The 20422-nt window shown below is 34.8% G+C and overlaps 1 protein-coding gene across 2 annotated transcripts in view; it reads left to right on the forward strand.

Annotated features, from left to right (window-relative positions):
• The window catches only part of LOC145662460 (uncharacterized), a 144135-nt gene that overhangs the window by 6469 nt on the left and 117244 nt on the right, over positions 1-20422 (forward strand). For both annotated transcript variants that reach the window (XM_081728064.1, XM_081728065.1), the window contains exon 2: positions 14682-15499. In XM_081728064.1, the coding sequence (XP_081584190.1) occupies positions 14737-15499 (763 nt within the window). In that variant the 5' untranslated portion in view covers positions 14682-14736. The remainder of the gene's footprint in view (positions 1-14681; positions 15500-20422) is intronic.

A 20422-nucleotide genomic window follows, 5' to 3' on the forward strand; every position in this document is an offset into this window, starting at 1 on the left:
TTTAGCTTTTGGGTCACGATTATTTTTATCTGTACAAATATAAGTATAGACTGGAAAATTTTGTTCATAAAACGTCAAAATTCACCACCAAAAAGGTCTATGATCGGCTTTAGACGCTACCAAAGCGTAAGCAAAGCACGCTTTCATCGAATGCATGAAAATTCGGCCAAATTCACGCCCAAATTCGCTCTTGAAAATGTTATTAAATTTCATGGTTTGGGAAAAAAACGTCACGGAAAAAGTCACGAAATTTCATTGTGAAATTTTAGTATTGCTTATAGATTTGCTTCTGAAATTACATATGTACCATGTATTTGAAGAGTTTTGCATTTGCTTTGTAAGAGCCACTATACTTGTTATTAGATGAACGAGATGTTGGGTAGGGAAGTATGAATGACTTCTGTATTATTTTACAGGGTTGGCAAAATGTAAAAGCAGTAAAAGACAATAGACATATTTACTTACAAAAGTCCTTTTTTTTTTTTTTTTTTTGTTTGTTTGTTATTGTATGATGATTGTTGTAATTTTAAGAAGAAAATGGAAACGGTAGAAAAGTTACCGCGCGAAGTAATTTGGTGTGATACTGGAAAAGTTATGCAGTGGCGTACATAAAATTTTCACAAAGATGGGTTAAAGTGCTTAATTTCACTTCCTTTTAGAACAAGCTTGGTTTTCGTGATAAGATAGTTAAAACGTTTATCAAAGAGTGAATTATGACCTTGTTCGATTGTTTGGAATTCATGTCTGTTTGTGATACGAAATTCAAACTGGCGGAAATATTGTAGGCTCACTGCTGAGTATACGATTATTATGTACTGGTACATGGTAACTTATCGTAGTATTAAGTACATTATTATAGATGGAAATTTCTGTCAATTTCCATTGTTACTAACGTTGATTTGTGGCGACCTTTAAATGTGTTGTTGCTATCATAATCATGGTAGCGAGAGTTGGTAAGTTATCAACGATTGTATGGATGATATACAATTCAACTACAGTTTGCTTCTTCGATAGTGTCACGTTCCGCTTCTTTTTTTTTTCTTTTTTATCCCTCGTGGTATCTTGGTCAGGGATTAGGTTCAAATTATCCTTTTTGTTTTCTTGATAAACTTCAGCACACGCAAGAAATTTCACATCAAAACAGTACTTCTGCAACACTGGCATAAAATACTTCGGGATCCTGCTGTCTCCACAGATTTATCAGACGTGTAATACAGACTAGCACATGAAAACTCGAACAAAATCGAGAAATGAATGCTAGAAGTGATGGGTGTATCGTAACATTTTTTTGTTCCGTTGCATCACTGCAAGCACAATGCCAGAAGTAAAACAAAATATACTGTGCAATAAATGAAGCGAACTAATCAAAAAGTTCGTAGACAGCTCTCGGATTGACTGTTTAGTTTTCTTCTGTTTGTAAATCTTCACACGGGAAATGAGCTACCATCTATGGTTAAGTCAAGTAATTTCGTCACTTCCACTCTCAACCTAAGTGCAAGGTACCAAAACTTAAATTTTCGATTCCAAACTCCCATTTTTTTTTCTTCGGAAATTTAAACAAAAATTGCAATTCTCTCTCCCATTAAAGTACTAATAAGTCAATGCGAAACATAACATTTGCATATTCCCGTGTGTAGCAAATTTCGTTGGAATCCACCGGAAGCAAATAATGCCTGAAGTACTGGGGGAAATACGTCACGCTTGACCTGACTGTTGGCTATTGGAATGAAGGAATTCCGAAACGCCAATAGAGAATGAATCAGGCATGACGTACTTCCGGTAGCAATTGTTTCCACTGGATTCCAGAGAAATGCACTAAATATGGAGCTTAATACAATGGTTATCTTTTTTGTGTTCAAAGTGCAAGGATCCGAAAGTTGCATTTTCGGTACTAAACAGTATAGGTGTCCTAGATAGTGATGTCATTCAGATCATTTTTACAACCGATTCTATGATTAATTTAATAGGCAGACTTACACGGGCGTATCTGGCAGGGGGGGGGGGCGAAGGGGACGCGTTCCCCTCAATATTTTGAAGTACAAAATATTCAATAATTTATTCTAATTTAATGTATTTACTAACAACAGAATAACATAAATAATAATTATTATATTTACTTGGAATATAATATTCAGGCTGTGAAACGATTATAACAGAGTTCTTGATACACCTCAGGAGGTCCGTGAAGGTAAGCAGAAATATAAGAAATGGTATCGAAGATAATAAACAGGTTGGGCTAGGTAGTATCATTTAAATCACTTTCTTTGATGCCCCTCCCCCCTCAAGTTTTACATGCCAGAGACGCCAGTGCAGACTTAGTATTAATATTATTACCATATGATCATATTATGTATTTCTAGTAATAGAGTATCACGTCAAAACGTAAAAATATCAGTAGCCTCATTTTTTTTTTTTTTTTTTTTTTTTTTTTTAATCTTTTCCGCCAGTTTAACTCGAAACTTGCCTTTCCATTAGGAAACTGAACATACGTTACAGAACATATGAAGCGAAATACGTTTTGCATTTTGACAGAGTTACATTTCTATTGATGAGATTCTGTAGAAAGTTAGCATCATGTTTGTACTGCAACATGTTTTAATTGTGTCTTTTTGTAAGCTGGAAAGGAAAAAAATTAGACTAGATTCTCAAAACGTGTACTAGAGATTTGTTTAAAGTGGGTATTGGATCAACAGATGGAGAAATAGTTTTAATAATCGAATCAAGGAACTTAAACAACTAAGAACCAGTTCGAGCGTACCAGCTAATGACACTACTGCTACTAGATAAAGAAAGCAATATCACTTTCATGCAGTGCGTTTCCTTGTGTTCTTTACCTTTGATCAATGTACTCTTTGAACTTTCTTGTTTCGGAAATTTAGATAAAAACTCGACGTTTCCCTTTCATTATAATGTTCATAGTCAGTAACGATGGTAGACGTAAGAGAAAGGTACAGGGCGGGGTGCACATGCGCCCCCTCCCTGCTGGCTTCGCCTGCCCTTTCCCGAGACAGGTTGTATTGTAATGTGGTAGTGATGTCATTTAGCGTATGTGTCCGAACCGGTTGTTAAAATTTCTTAGGTTCCCGGAACAGCTACCGTACTTGTCTTGCCACCTGTACATGCAATACTTACGGAAAAAAGTAATCATAGAACCGGTTGTTTAATGAATCGAATAACACGAAGCAGTGTAAAACTACTGTTTGCGGTTAAAAAAAATCCCCAGGAATATGTCTACTTCTCCACTCCCCCTCCCCCGATAATAGATTAGATCATCACTGTTCATTGCTCAATACAAATAACCACTCAAAACTCCAAATGTAGCACATTTCATTGCAGCCCAGTGGAAACAAATTATGCTGAAAATACGTTACGCTTGACCCCGTCTGCAGTAATTTTTGTCTGAACTCCCGGAACAAGAAACTTAAAAAACAATAAAATATAAATGGAACAAGGATTTAATTAATAATAATAATGAAACGTATTTCGTGAAAACAAACGTGAATCATACAACCGCTCCGTATGTTATCTACGCTATAAACACTTTCCTTAAAACGGCTCATCAGATGCTGAGGGAAAGAAGTGGAGAAAAATTTCAGAACAGAAGAGAAGTCGTGAAGTATCGTGGTGGACGTCATATTGATATTTAGAGTTAACATGGCCACATAATGCTGTTACCAAATTAAGATAGATGGCGTTCAATAGAGAGGGATTAAAATGAATGAAAGCAGCAGATCAGAAAGAGTACACGAAAACGAAGGAATGAGAAATGAAGAGGAATAATGTACCTAAAATATAAAAATAAAAATTTGTGAAGAAGTTAACAAACAATCAAAATAAATAAAGAAAGAAATATTATAAAAAAAAGTGCTTTCTATATAAATAAAAATGAGTGTTACGATGTATATCCGCGAACTCCTACACTGCTGCACCGTTTTTGATATTTTTTGATACGTGAGTTGACTCTGACCTGGTTTAGGTCTTTATTACATTACTTTAATTCAAGAGCATATCCTCAGGGGGTACAGGGTGTGCGAAAAATACAGTATCTCGTGAGACCGTCAAGTTACAAAGATGAAACTCCATATGTAAACACTCCGTATAAAAAAATACGGGATGACATGCCCTAGCGTTTTTGAAAAGTTCCGTTTTAAGGAGAGAAGAGGGCATTTTGCATCTACATCTATCTACCTTGTATATTGTAACACACATATATGATTAAATATTGCGGTCCCAGTTCGTTTAAAATTCCTTTAGTATCCACCAAAACTTACCACGATAATTATTTCAACAAATTAAACTATTTCTTTTTATTCCTTTTAAATTTTGTATTTGCTTAATACTTATCATTCATTGCAGAAATTAAAAATGCATTTCAATCAACTATGGCTTTCTCACTTACTGTATCTTTAACAGCAGAAATAAAACAAGTTTAAACAAGTCTGGCCACAAGATTTGTTATCATAAGGTACCGGACTGGGACTTGTTATCATAAGGATTTGTTATCACAAGGTATTGTCTTTATTGCCCTATAGCTAAATATACGTAAACGTTATCGCTACATCGATAACAAGTGTAACGATTTTTGTTCGCGAACTACTATTAGATCACTGGGCCAATTTTGATGATTTTCGGTACATGAATTGACCCTGGCCTAGCTTAGGTTGTTTTTTCTTTCTTTTTATCACATTTCTTTGAATAAAAATGGATCTGCAAAAGAATAGAGAGGTTTCAAAATTTATGCCAAAAATACAGTTTCTCACGAGCCCGTCAAGCTAGGAAGATGAAACCCGGCATGTAAACCACAGAATTTTTTGTTCATAAGGACTTCTCACTCTCATCTCATATAAGCTAACATCTGGAAAAAAAAATAATCTTTTTACGGATGCTTCGTTATTTCATAAATGAAATAGATCTAGACACTCACATACAACAATTATTCTATTTGAGCGGGAACAACGGTTTTGAGAACTTTGCTGACGTGAAATGCAGAAAAAGTAACAAACATAAATAGTTTCGGTACCCCTTTACTGGGAATTTCTAAAGAATAAGAAAAATGGGTAACAATTGTGACATCAAATATTCAGTGAAATCAGGAACAAGTTGGAAATTGCAATGTCAGCATATAAAAATTACTCCAAAGAAAATTTGTTTTCAGCAGGGATTTACGAAGTTCATTCCATTTGTAACAAGCACTACATAAGTATGATGAAAACAAATGTTAAAACCAAAATCATGGAACATATAAGAGATACAAGAAGTGATGAACTTCCCACACCTGGTTTGTCTAGATATTTACAAAGAGCAGGTCATGGAGTTGATATAGTGGAAGTCCTACATTCATATGTTAACACAGAGAGATGTATTCAAATCGTTCTTCATCGTAACAGTACAACTCGAATTTAGTTTAGACTAGGGGCAATATAAATCATCGATGGGACGATATTAAATTAAATTAAAATAATAAATGGAATTTAAACACTTCTATTTCTGAACTTACACATTGAAGAAACTTGGAAATTGGTGATATTATTTTAGAATGTAACCTCTGCATTGAAATTTGATCTGGCAACATTGATCCACACAAACATTTTGAAATCCTTAAGTTTGTACTCTGGAATGAAAAGTAAAAGATGATTCAGTTTGTGTTAATAGGACATAGTGGTACTGAATTGAAGTTAAAAACTACAAAAGTAATAGTGTTAAATGGTTATTAAAACAATTCTTTATAGCAGTGAAATGTACAGTGTGTACATAATTTTGAAGAAGAATTGTTATTACCCAAGGATATAACATAAAAAAAAGTACACAATTGTTCTAAATGAATTTTAGGGTGAAACTGAAACTGAAACATTTCCGATAACTTCTCACCTAAAGGAGTTTGGTTCAGTGGAGTGATTGGATTTAAGATTGCAAGTGTTGAATTTACTTGAGGCAGAGTGTGGTTTCTGGAATACTTGGGTCTTTTTTATTTTCATTACAGGACAAGGAAAATTAATATTATAATGGTATTTAAGTGATAGTTTTCGCTCACATCGCATATGCACTGAATCATGGACACATAGATGATCGAAGTATTGCGAAAATAGATTCTTAAATAGGGGCAATATTCGTGATGCAATGTAAGAGTTATTGAAATTATTACTTGCTTTATATATGAGAACAATTTTTTTTTCTTTTAATTATGTTGCTTTTTTGTTTGTTAGAGACAAATCTACCAAATTGAATAATTTTCACATACCCGTGGCATTGAAAAATGAATTAAGCCGGACTTCTCCGATCTCGATGAAACTTGGCACGATGATAACACATTGACCTGCTCTACAAGTTAACCTAGTATTGTGTTCCTCAGACTTTTGGTTCCCAAAACTAACTAGAGCTCTGAAATTTTGCCTGGATAAGTAAATCCGATGATAATATCAGTTTTTCACATATTTTTTACTCTAGTTTACCACTTTACTGTAAAATTGAGTTATAACAAATGCATTTAGATTGTGTATATGCGTGGGCAAAATTAATCAATTAACCATTATCTAAGTTGATGGCAGCATGATTTAGTTCTTGTTTGATACCTTTATGTGGCGCCTCTAACAGGAAAGTTAGGAACCATTGCTTTTCACAGGTATTCTTTTACCTATTCGAAGCCAACACGTATGTGCATTCTGGCTGGATAATATTGAAGTTTATAAATATAAAGTTAAGTAAGCCAAGAGTAAAGAATTGAGAGCAGGATACTGTAATAATAATAATAATAATAATAATAATAATAATAATAATAATAATAATAATAATAATAATAATAATAATAATAAATGCACTAGAAGAAGAAAATCAAAGAATAATGAACTAAAAGGAGAAAGTACTTCATTTGGTAAGGTGAAATGAAAAAATGGGTTAAAGGTTAAAACCATTGGGCAGGGTTTAATGTTCACATAAGCAGCTTCGTTCATAATAGGTAGATCCTCTAATTGTAAACATGTGATACGCGTAAGCGTATCGCATCAAGCATGGGAGCCACTGATGATAATGGAATATATCGAACTACGTACTTGCCTAATATCCATTAAAACTTTAGGCCTCAACTTTAGGAAGATCTCCTAATGCCTTTAGCCTTATTTGCAGTTCCATGTATTAAAAAAAAAAAAAAAAAAAATCTTCTTTCATTTTCAGTCGAATTCACACGTTTTTCATCATCATCACATGTGTTGGTGGTGGAAACCATGTAAATTCAACAGGTGGACAGAAGTTCCCGAGTTTTTTTTTTACACAGACAACGACCGAAAAATTAGATTAAAAACTCGTTAGAGAAAATAGCTTACAGCGAGTATTATTTGTCTCCAAACTTTACTTTTTGTGCTCACTGTTTTAATTACACATAATAAAATCGTGAATTTTGCCTCGAGTGATTCATAAAGAAACTATTACTCACATTAAAAAAAATATGTAAAAATATATGTATAAAATATGTTTTATACTGTATATGTATAAAACTTACTGGACAGAAATATCCGTATAATATGAAAAAAGAAATATGTGAAGTTAACACAGAAATTAAATAAATCAGATATACTGTATCAGTTATACATACAGTTAATAGGAAAAGCTTTATGTTTCAATGCTTTTTTGTATTAGTTCTTGATTTTCTTGTAAGATTTTAAATTTGTGTTATTATTATTATTATTATTATTATTATTATTATTATTATTATTATTATTATTATTATTATTATTATTATTATTATTCGTTAAAAATTTTAATTCATATGTTAAAATACAGGATTGACACTGGCCTTCAAAGTCAGAGAAATTAAAATGAGTCAAGGAAATGCAAAACATGCTGAAAGTCAGAGAAATTGCTATATTTCACAAAAGAGTCAGAAATTTGGTTTTTCAGCTGCCCACAGAAAATACGAAGAACACTTCAAAGCATCAAGATATATCCAAAAAGAAGATAAGAAAAAGGGTGAAAAATGAAAATTATCCATCTTTTGAAATAAAGAAACTCGTGGAACGCCGAAAGATGTTAAAACTTAAGCTTTGGACTAAAAAGAACAAATTACATAATAATATTAATAAAATTATGTAGGCACATGACAGGGTGAATCAAATTAACAAATAATTTTGGTTACTTACCAATATATCCTCCCGTGGAAAAACTAAATATTCTCCAGACGTAGCGGAAAAACAAGCTAGTCCGTCTTCAGTGGTAATGTAATACGGATAAAAATGGATGAGAGAAATATGGTATGGGCAAAAGCATACATATGTGTAACACCAAATAAATATAACGTAAGAGATGGGTACTAAAAGCGACGAGCAGACCACAATGGACGAAAGGAGGAAGGAGTTGAGTGAGAAGAAGCAAGGCGTCTATGCTATTTCACTGTTACCAGATTCAGAATACACATCAAAGGGGGTCTAGGAAAATTCGGTGTACGGAAAACTCGGTGTGGGGAAATTTAGGTGTAAGGTAGATTCGGTGTAATACATATTGAATATTACCACTTACGATAATTTACGACACTTCATATTGTGAAAACGAAAACCATAAAATGTAACGAATAAAATGTTATTTCCTATTTCAAGAAAAACAAATTTATTTTTTATTTTATTTTTTATTTATTTATTTATTTTTTTTTATTTTTTTATTTTTTTTGCCTTCAGTCCACTACCTCTTGCATGTCTTTTGCGGGGTATTACTATAAACTACTTTTCATCACACAATGAAGCTGGCATTTTTTGTCAGAAATAAAACAATTATAAGTTCAGAGAATACTTATAGGAACAACTAAAAACACCTTTCCTATAGTACATCAAAGAACATATACAAGGTGATTCTTTTAAAAGTCACGGATTTCATTTGGGTCTAGAATTTCTAACTGAAGTCCGATTTTCATGCGGTTTGTGGCAAATGATCAAGGAACGTTGGGAGATTTATGGAACTATGCTTACTGGTTTAAATTCATTTGGGGTAATATCGGCCACGCCTCTAGAAAAACAGCAAATATTCGCCACAGTATCGAATTGGAATTAAGTGAGGTGCGGTGTGGAGATTTGAGTTTCTTCGTTAGATGGCAACGTCGCGACAGTCAATAAGAAACAAGAAACTGGGCCGTCGTATTGAGAATTATGCTGTGCTACTGTATCAATATGATCAGGACACAGTTACAATAATGTACTTTTTGGGGCAACGTGATTTTATCGTTAAAATGTTTTTGGAAAACGGGATCTGTTGTTGCTACGCAAAGGGCATTTACACGCAACTTTGCCTCACGTTCTGCCCCAGACAGGAACATAATATGGTCGTTAGTGAATAAATTGCAGGAAACAGGATCGCTTCTGAGGAAGACAGGGAAGCATCGGACCTCACTGGCGGATGCTGTGAAAGATGTCAGGTACCGACTGTAAGTCACCCAAGAAATCTCTATTCAACATGCGATTTCGCTTCAAATATCCAATATTTCTTTCGAACTGTAACGTACAATGGCGAATATTTGCTGTTTTTCTTGCGGCCTGCTCTATATTACCCCGGATGAATTTAAACCAGTAAACATAGTCCCATAAATCTCCCATCCCTCCTTGATGATTTGCAGCAAACCGCACTAAAATCTGACTTCAGTTAGAAATTCTAGAGTCAAATGAAATCCGTGAGTTTTCAAAGAATCACTCTGTATATACATATGTAAGATGCAAAAATATATTGATCAAAAAAGTCTTAGTGGAAACGGCAATATAAAGCAGGATGTTTTATCAGATAATAGTTATACAAATAGTTGACTTCTCCTCCAATCAGACACTTTAGTTTGTTTGCCTTAAGGTAAACAAACTAAAGTATCTGATTGGAGGACTTCGAGGACTAAATTGTCTGATTGGAGGACAAATTTCTCGTCATGTAAGGGCCATAAAAGGTTAAAATCCCTCGAAATCTAGAATTCCAATAATTTAAGGAACACAATTCAATATAAAGCAATATAAAGTAGACAGTAAACAGTAAAAATGATAGTAGACAGTAAAAGTACGTTCTACACAAAATTTGAACTTCAAACTAATACACTAATTTATCCTCAAAGTTGAGTTTTTAATAAATCCTACGGTCTACTTCAGTTTGAACTTAAAACTAATACGCTCATTTATCCTCAAAGTTGAGTTTTTAATAAATCCTACGGCCTACTACAACGAATCTTTCTTTACATCTAACATTCCCCACACCGAGTTTTCCGTACACCGAATTTTCCTATACCGAAATTTCCTACACCGAATTTTCCTGCTCCCCATCAAAGGTAGGTAGCCAGATTTTATCAATATTGCCAGAATCCAGATTCCATTTCTTACGTTATATTTATTTGGTGGTATGTATTCCTTTTCCCACACTATATTTCTCTCATTCATTTATATCCTTGCTACATTACCATTACCACTAAAGACGGACGGAACTAGCTTGGTGTTCCGGTAGATTTGGAAAATATTTACATTTCCCACGGGAGGATATATATTGAAAGTAATATAACTGACAGGCCAAATTACGATACATGTTTGCTTATGTTTATAAGAGTATTCAGAATGCGAAGATGTTAAAGTTATCAATCGTTAGTGTGTAGTTATTGTTTGGTGCTAGTATTTTATTGTATTCCAAATACAGGAAGTTTGACTTGCAATAAGAAAGTAAACTTATGCTGTTTTTAAAAAAAAAATAAATAAAAAGAAAGCGTGGAGATTATTCAGATTTTTTTTTTTTCTGAACCTAACTGAAATTACAGTGTTTGCGGCGTCGTGGGTCACGAGAATTCAGACATGGAAACTCAGGCACATCAGAGGTCGCGAAAATTCAGACATGAAAACTCAGGGAAATCAGGGATCACGAAAATTCAGACATGGAAACTAAGGAAAATCAGAGGTCGCGAAAATTCAGACATAGAAACTCAGGAAATCAGAGGTCCGAAAATTCAGGCATGGAAATTCAGGGAAATCAATAACAGAATTTCAGTATGAACCTTGAAATACCATGCAAGGAAGCAAAGGAAGAGTACTAATTGTAGTTGAAGTGTTCCATTTAGTCTCCAAAGGCCTTCATGAGCAACAAAAAAAAAAAAAAAAAAAAAAAAAAAAAGTGTTTTCTCATTTTATTGTAAATAATGCGTAGTCCACCCACTTAATCAAACGTGTACGTGCATGACATCGAGTTCCATTCCTATGGCGAGACATAATATACAATTTTGTCCAACATTGTAAAGTAAGTAGGACCTACTTGAACTAAAAGATAATGAATTCCGTTCGTAGGAGCCAGAAAAATAACTATTAAAGTCAACCAGTGTAATGATACATCATAACCAACTTAAAAGCCGTGTAGCCGTCAACAATTCTAGTCAATGTTTTTAACACTTGCAGTCCCAGTTACATTTCAAAAAGAATGGCTAGTGTCCACTTTAGTATGGAAAGCATCTTATAATATGAATGCAGTCATTATGAGCCATACACGTCACCTTAAATCGCACGGAACGTGAACAAACACAATTACAATATATCTTCCCATGATACAATGATGGTAAGATGATACATAAATCTCTAAGAACAAAAAAATCTGTGCTTTTGGTCACGCATTTTGTTAGTTGACATGGTACTAACTTTACGGGAGTAACAAGGTAGAAAGATAAGATATTCATTTTTCTTACTTGTTGCAGTCGCAAAGAGATTACACACAGCTATTTATTTTTTGGTATGGAAACAGTCTTGTGAAACATTAAATTAGCTTAACATAAAAATTTCTGTAAACGTTTAAAAGTTTACTAAAAATGTTTATATACCTCAGAGGATTTTCAAATGTTTATTAAAAATGTTTTCCAAGGAGATTTAAATATTCACTTAACTTCAAATGTCAATGAAAAACGTTTGTTTATTAGGCGTTTGCAACACGAGTGCTACAACGGTAACGCACATAAGTCAGGAGGCTGTTTTACTGTGGAGAATAGACAGAGAGAAAGTTGGCCCTTGTCCTCAGATAATCTGAAGTTTTTAATAGACTTCGTTTATCAAGTCAAGATGAACCACCAGCCAATTAGAAATAAAATAAAATTAAAAAGCCAAAGGTAACTATATTATAGTTTTTACAATAGTGTGAAAAGTGCAATTGAACAGAAGAGAGTGCGTTTGAGGTACGCACAATGAAATAGAAAATGCTGATCGTTTACCACATGCAGTAGAATATTATAAGTGACAAGTGCAACAGGGTGTCTATCATTCACGAAAGTCACGACATGAGAAAGCTGTCATGAAAGTCAAGAGAAAGTAATGAAATTTAGCTTTGGGTTCACGATTATTTTTTATCTGTACTAATATAAGTAGAGATTGGAAAATATTGTTCTATAAAACGTCAAAATTCACCGCCAAAAATGTCTATGGATGGCTGTAGACGCTACCAAATCGCAAGCACGGTTCTATCACATGCATGAAAATTCGGCTTAATTCGCACCCAAATTCGCTCTTGAGATTGTCCTTCAGCTGGCATCGTTGAGCAATGGCGATGCAAATCATATCGCATCACATCGCCGAAATCACCTACGCATCTAACCAGTTTATTCAACTAAGAGAGGACACCAAGTTTTTATCGCTCCAGGAAATAGCCTTTGAAAGTAGAGATAAGATATTTGAAAGTAAAGATAAGATAGAGATAAGTGCTAAAGAATATAGATACTATTATTAGTTTTGAATGTTAGGAAATTTTATGGTTTGATAAAGAAAAAGTCACGAAATTTCATTTTGGAATTTTAGTAGACACCCTGTACAAAGAATGTACATGAATTTTGTTTTTTTTAAAAAAAAGTACTGGACTTGAATCACATTTATTTTTTACGTCTCAAACAGCTGAGCATTATGAACGAGTTGATGGAGCACATTTGTTTAAGAAATAACACACACGTTTTCTACTGCATTGCACCATGGTACGTTCGAAAGTGATAATACTACTAGAGAAAAATCTATTTTACGTTCTCGGTATGAAGATCTTTATATACATATTTTAGGACTTCTCCAGTCCCTTGTTCAGTACATCTTCTGTTACTAAATTGTCTACTAAAACATGGTTATAGATTCTGTCCCACCTAAAAACTCATGGTTCAATATTAAACCTTTGTAAAAAGTAAAAAAAGTTCAATCCACACATTATGGTAATTATTTTCGTTAATGTTGTAATACTGGATCACGTGCAAAGTAGCTATAAGCCAGAAATTTGTTTTTTCACTCTTCTGAAGTTACAACACCGCATTAATGTTATTGAATTCTCTGTCTCTGCCTGTGTTTGTTATTTGCAAATTTTTCAATTTTGAACCCCCCATTCAATAGAGCATCAAAAATTATCTGAAAGAAGTGATGGAATTTTTCGCGTCACTCGTGCCGTTCCGGAGATACTGGCCAAAAAAGTTCCGATTTCGGGAGATTTAAGGAGCTATATCTCGGGAACCGTAAGCCATACAGATATCATATTGGTGTTGATCAATATCTAAGAGGATGGTGAACATTTTAGTACCTAATAGTAACCGTTGGCCACTAGCCAACTGGCCACCGATCCCCAGATATTGACCAAAAAAGTTCGGATTTCAAGAGATTTAAAAAATCATATATCGGGAACCGTAAATCATAGAGAGGTGATATTTTTCAATTTTGAGCATGGGTCTTCGTAAAACAACATACCGTAGAATGTTTAACAGAACTCTTAAACAAAACATGTGGAAAAAATTTAGTGCTCAAAGAAATTATAAATGGATAGATATATTGCAAGAATTATTTAATGAGTATAATAATAAAGTACATAGAATAATTGGTATAAAGCCTGTAGAAGTTAATAAAAAAAAAAAAAATAAATAAAAATAATTCTTCTTAAGTTCGTTCTGGCAATGCTCTTGGAGCATTCTCAGCTGGTTTGTTTATAAATTTACACAATAGTCTCCACTATCATCATTAGTGACAGTAAGTTCTACTTTTTGATATTTCATAATTATCGCCACTTTCAGAAGGGAATATCTACTTCCATATGAAACACATTTCTGGCTTATAACTACTTTCCATGTGATCGACTGCTTACATTAAAGTAAATATAATTTTTCCTCAATAATAAACAAAAATAAATACTTCAGACTTACAGCAGTGATTGTGAAAACTAAGGAACGTTTTTCAGGTCCCCATCATCAACCTATGCAAGTCGGCAAAAAGATGTAAAAAATAATGCGAAAAAGGTTGATGGGATAAAAAAAGTAATTCGAAGCAACTATACAACTTCACGTTACAGAACACTGTAGGTTGATGAGAACCGTGATCCTCGAAAATATTCCTTAGTTTTTTGCAATTGTTGCGGTGAGTATGAACCGTATTCTTTTGTTTATTGTTGTGACCATCATCAACACTGTTATATTTATTTTTTCTCTTTACAAAGATTGTATATTCAAGCTTGGGTTTTCATGGATGGACAAAATCTATAACCATGTTTTGGTAGACATTGTAGCGGCAGAAGATGTATTGTAAAAGAAACCAGAGAAGGTCTGAAACAGTATGTTACGATTCTCATGTCTGGGATGCAAAGTAGGAAAAAAAATTATTCTCATACTAAATATGCATCTAAATAGCATCAATACGTTTTTTGGCTTTGTTTTCATAATATTTCGTTCAGCTAAAATAATTCTTCTTTTGTTCTTTCAGGAACTGATCAATATGGTTGGACTTACTTGAAAGTGATAGATCCACATGGAGGAAGATGAAGCCAGGTGAGGGAAGTCGACAGGATGAAAAGCGGAAGATGACATCAGCTTCGGCCCCTCAGGACGAGGGGCACCTAAAACCACGAGGAAAACCACGGAAAACACGCCTGGAAGAAAGAAAATGGGTTGCAGAACCTCCGCCACAGGACCCCCCGAAGAATGTTGTTCGTAAAGTTTCATGGCCCCTTATTTTACCAAAGCCTGTGACAGTTGCTGATGCACAATCAGAGAATGTAAATACGCCAGAACAGAGATCAGAGCAATCAACCTACGTGATTGAGCCCACAGCTCCTCCGAACAACGTAAAAGAATCAGTAATGGTCATTGACAATGGGGCGTATAAACCTCAACAACAAGAAATGGCAACGTTTAATTTTGAAGTTGTTATTCCTAGGCAGGATTCTTCACCTAATGTTCGTAGCGAAGTAGTCAAAGAACTTGGTTTAGCACCGACCAGTAGACCTGGTGTAGCACCAGCTAGTAGATCTAGCGACGCCGTTCCTGTTATAGTTCCAAGTAATGTGAATCTCAGGGAAAAATTAAATGCAAGTAGTATGTCTGGACATCAGCCTTATTATCACCATCAGCCCCTACCTCACCGCCCACCTTCTTCAAAAATAGTAGAAGAATATTTTGCCAGAGAAGTAATTCTGCCTAGTCGTAAGGTGACTTTGGTCGATGTTGCAACACAAACTTATCCTTTCGTTCTTCATTTGGTAAGCGATGGATCAGGCGCAGATCCGAAACAGAATCCAGGAGGTAAGTGAAACGCAGTAGTGTAGTGTAACCAAATTTTTTGTTTGGGAGCGTGGGTAATGAATTTATGATGTTCCTTATTCAGTGCCACCAATGAATTGAAAACTTCGTGCATCTGTTATGTTACCTGATTTTTTTTTTTCTTAATAGAATTGTGATACATACAAAAACTGTGGCATAAACAGTATTTCTTAAATAAGGCGTTAATATTTGTTGTTGTTTCTACTACTACAACAGCAACAACCATAATAACAAATACAAGAATAGTTTTGCATCAAAATAGAGAATAACAAGCTGAATATTTTTTGAGTTTTGTTTCAATAAATAGGACTTGTTATTCCAACCGTATTTTATTTTATTGGAACCAGGGGCGGATCCAGGACGAACTTCTGGGGGAGGGGGTTGTAAGACTGCTACTTAGAGCTACTTTTAAGAGCTCCAAACTCTGGGATGGATTTTATTTGTATATAAAATAAGAAAGTTTCCTCTTCTGGGGGGAAGGGGGCGGCGATTGTCCCCTCCTGGATCCGTCCCTGATTGGAACTAACATTTCAAAGACATCTGACTACCTCAAAGACATTTATCACCAGAGTTGCATTGTTTGTGCTCAGCAGAAGCTTTAGATAAGACATTTTAAAAGGAGCACGGTGGCTCAGTTGTAGATCATTTACCTCTGGTGCGTGGGGTTCCTGGTTCAATCCCGGGTCGAGTAAGTCTGTGGTGGACAATATCGTATTTGAGAGTTTTCTCAGGGTACTTCCGTTTCGTCCCACTTTCTCATTCCACCAATTGTAACATCATTGACGCCTTTATCATCTGTCTCTCTTAGTCTAAAGTGCATAAGCATGGGACGTTTAAACTGAACGATTACACTTCATTTCATTTTGAAATACTGAACAGTATTTCAAAAAAAACCGGTTGTCGGTATCTATCACAGTTTTTGTTCTATGGCAGTCAACATTGAAACTGGAAACGATTGATTTCTACAACTTCCGGTTTGAGTAGAGACTTAGGAAGAAGGTAGAACTCATTCTTGGGACTCTGAATCGATTTTTTAAAAAATGCTTCTCGATATTATTACCGTTTTTATTCTGGTACCTGTCAACAGACACACACGGACGGACGGTCATAGCCGTAGTATTCGACTTTTGGTACTTGTGCATAGCATAGTTTGAAATCTTAGGAATAAGCAAGAAAGCAGTCAGAATTATAAATTTAAAATTAAAGAAAGTTTTAAAATTATTTGATTGTTAGAATTGAAAAGTAAAGCTACAACAATATAAGAAATTTATATATACAACTAATCCTTTAAATTAGTACGACTCTCTTGATAAAGGCAATCAGTTGCCTTTGAAACGTGTGTTCTAATAAAATAAAACATAGGTGGAATATGAAAAGTCCTACTTATTGAATTACAAGATATTCGTGAATTATGTGGAGTATATCTTTTGACTTCATTTATAAGACAATTCGTCAAGTAGCTCATTCTGAACAGAGTGAAAAGAGTGCCGGAATATTAACTCTCAACTGAAAAAAAAAAAAAAAAGTCGCAATTATGTTATGGCACTCACTCACTTAGGTAGCCTGAGGCGTTTACGTTTCTGCGTCAATGAAAGCTAATTCAAAGGAATGCTTGTCAACAGTCCAGCTCAACAGACGCCGTTGAACCAAGTTCATACTCATTACGCATTAACGTACATTGTGGGTGGACGACTCTGTACGAACAGTCGCGACCGTGCAGACAACACACACATTGTGCAATCCAACACTGATGTTCCTATGTATGGGTCCTTTACCTCCCTTTGGTTGTTTGCACGGTGACTCAGTGGAAGAACGTTCACATCTAGTGGTAGGAGTTCTGGTTCGATCCCATGCCGAGTGTGTTTGTGGTGGACAACATGTGTCCGTGGGTTTTCCAGGAGTTCTCCCATTTCCTCCACATTCTCATTCCACCAAGTCTTCCACTATCATTCACTTTCTTTAATCATTAATCTCTTTTTGCCTGAAGGGCGTAAGAATGGGATGTAAAACTATGAATGTAATCTCACTTTCTTCTTTTGTTTGTTAAAAATTAGATACCTTTTACTGCATCAACGCCATGTGAGCCGTGGACCCATAGTTTAAGATGGAATCGAACCTGCGATTATTTGCACTGAAGACTCGCGCGTTAGCTATTATATCAGCGGAGAGAACCCTTCCGTATCTTGCTTTCACGCACGCGTCACTCATGGAGACATACTCTGTACGCGGAACGAGAAGCAACTGTCATGTAGGTCGACTCTGTGGCCTCATTTGGACACAGTCATCTACTAAGAGGTAAAATAATAATAAAAAATACCTTGCATCCTGGAAATAACAATCAATATTCAGATTGTCAGGACTTCTTTGGTCCCTTTGTCAGTGAGTTTTCTTAACCAACTAAAACATAGTTATCCGTAGAAGTCCATGGTTCAATAGAAAACTTTTGCAGTGTAAAAACAAGTGAGTCCAATGCACACTATCTAAATCCGTTTGTGTCAACGGAAAGCTGTTACAGGTGTTTTCTTCACAGGTGTTTTCTTCCCAGGTACTATTTTCTTCCCAGGTGTCATGAAATGTAAAAAAGTCATAAACGACAGACGTATTACCATTAACAATGTTTGATTATGAAATCTATTGAATTAATGGGCTGGAGAAGTCCTGAAGCTGCATATTTGATTTTTTTTCCCCCTCTAGAAGCAAGATGACTTTTTTTTTTTTCTCTATTCAACGTTAAATATGCATTATAGTTTCGATAGTAAAATAGTTGCCAGTTTATATTCAACGCATTGACGTTGATATTTCAAAGTGACGCTTGTGTAAACGTTTCGTGTTTGCTTGTTCACACTTCACTACACAGAGAAGAATACACACAGAAACATCTTCCTATATACACACTATGGAAATCAGCTTTGATTGCCTGCGTGGCTGGACTTCGTCGCAAAGAGTTGGCACTGCCAGCGTTTTGCACATGACATCATGAGTTGTCAGTAATGAGCACGATTTTATCCCTTTCGCTTGTCTTTGTGTGATACCTACAAAATTAACCCTATTGTACTGTATATCTGCCTGCTACTTTTTTCCCCTGATATTGTAGCAATTGATAATATAAAAAGCAACCATATTTTCATTTCAGTTTCTTGAAATACAGTATCTAAGTTAAAACATACATTTTCGTGTGCACCACGACTCTTCGGCACTTGCCAGTCGAGGGTCAGATACAAAATTTTCACATAACTGTCGCCAGATCGAAAGTTAGCTGCTGTGTACCCATCATGACTGGCCACGTGAGATTTCAGGTGTTACGCAGAGTTGTGTTCTTGTCTGTGAACTCACTGATGCGCAAATCTGCTGAAATTGCAGTCATTCGTATAATTTCCCGTATAATTTCTGATTTTGTTTCGACGCATTCACGTTATTCTTTCTCAGGGTGGAAAAAAATCATGATTTTTTTAATAAAAATCATTTTTGTTGATTTTTTTGATTTAAATCGATTTTTTTGATTTAAATCAAATCTTTCTCCTGGTATAATACAAGTCGCGAATTGAAGATAAAGCATTAGGAATTAGTATTAAATGCTAATTATGCCATTTAAGTGAAAGTATTGGGGTTTAATTTTGAATTATCCCCAATCGTTAACCTATATCAATCCCAAACAATGTTTCTTAACCCTTTTAAATTATGGCTCTTTTTAAAGGTAAATTATAGACTTTCAGTCAAGCAGCTACAGCACCATCCCTATTTATCCTGGGATCATGGTACATGCATCACTCTCTTTAGAATAGAACAGCTTTTGAAACGGTAACATTCACATTTCCTTATCATGTCCCTGAAGCGGGAAATTTTGAGAGTAATCGGCATTTTTTTAAACTTTTTTTTTTTAAATTTGGTCCCCTCTGAATACCCCTGTGTTACAGCACGGATGTCAAAATCAACTGGGAAATGCTAAGGGGTGTACTAAATGTGTGTACAAAATTTCAAGCTTCTCTTTTGAGTAGTAAGAGTGAGAAAACTATTTAACAATGAGCTAAGAACATTCCCACAATGCCCCAGATGACCCGGATTTAATATAAAAATTTCCTCAGACATCCCTATTTATTCTAAGATCATGATTTGTACATTATTCTCTTCAGAATAAAACAAATTTTCAAACAGTACCCTTCAAATGTCTCCGTCATGTATCTGGGGGTGGGTAAATCACGAAAAAAGGAATTTTCTGTTAAAAATGTCTTTTTTTTTTTAATTTTTACCTCTGTGGATCCCTTCCCCTGTTTTAAGGTAGAGATCTGAAACAAATCTAAAAAATACTGAGGGGTGTACTGAGTAAATGTGCAAAATTTCAATCTTGTAGGTGCAAAAGTAAGCCCGTGAAAAATAATATTCCCCAAATACCCCAGATTCCCGTATAAAACAGGATCTCAGGTAACAGTTTCCTGAGACATCCCTATTTATCCTAGGAGCATAGTACGTACATCATTTTCTTCAGAATAGAACAGCCTTTCAAACGGTACCATTCATATATCTTCATCTGAGACGGGAAAATCACGAAAAAAAGCTATTTTTTGATAAAAAATATCCTTTTTTAAACAGTTTTGCCCCTCTGGACCAAGCTGTTTCTACGCAGAGATCTGAAAACATCTGAAAATTATTAAGGGGTGCACTGAACGAGTGTGCAAAATTTCAGTCTTCTGAATGCAAAATGTAACCCGCCAAAAAAAATAATAATAATAATAATAATAATAATAATACCCATAACAAAAAAAATATCTTTTTAAATTTATGACGTCATCACACACTATGCCTCAACGCAGAAAGGCGTGGCAGGGTTGGCAAAAGCCATGGTTTTTATTGAAAAAAAAATCAGTTTTTCTTCTGTTTAAACCTGGTTTTTTGGTTTAAACCAGTTTT

The sequence above is a fragment of the Thermobia domestica genome, chromosome 10 (assembly GCF_964235325.1).
Source record: "Thermobia domestica chromosome 10, izTheDome1.hap1.1, whole genome shotgun sequence".
NCBI classification, from domain to species: domain Eukaryota; kingdom Metazoa; phylum Arthropoda; class Insecta; order Zygentoma; family Lepismatidae; genus Thermobia; species Thermobia domestica.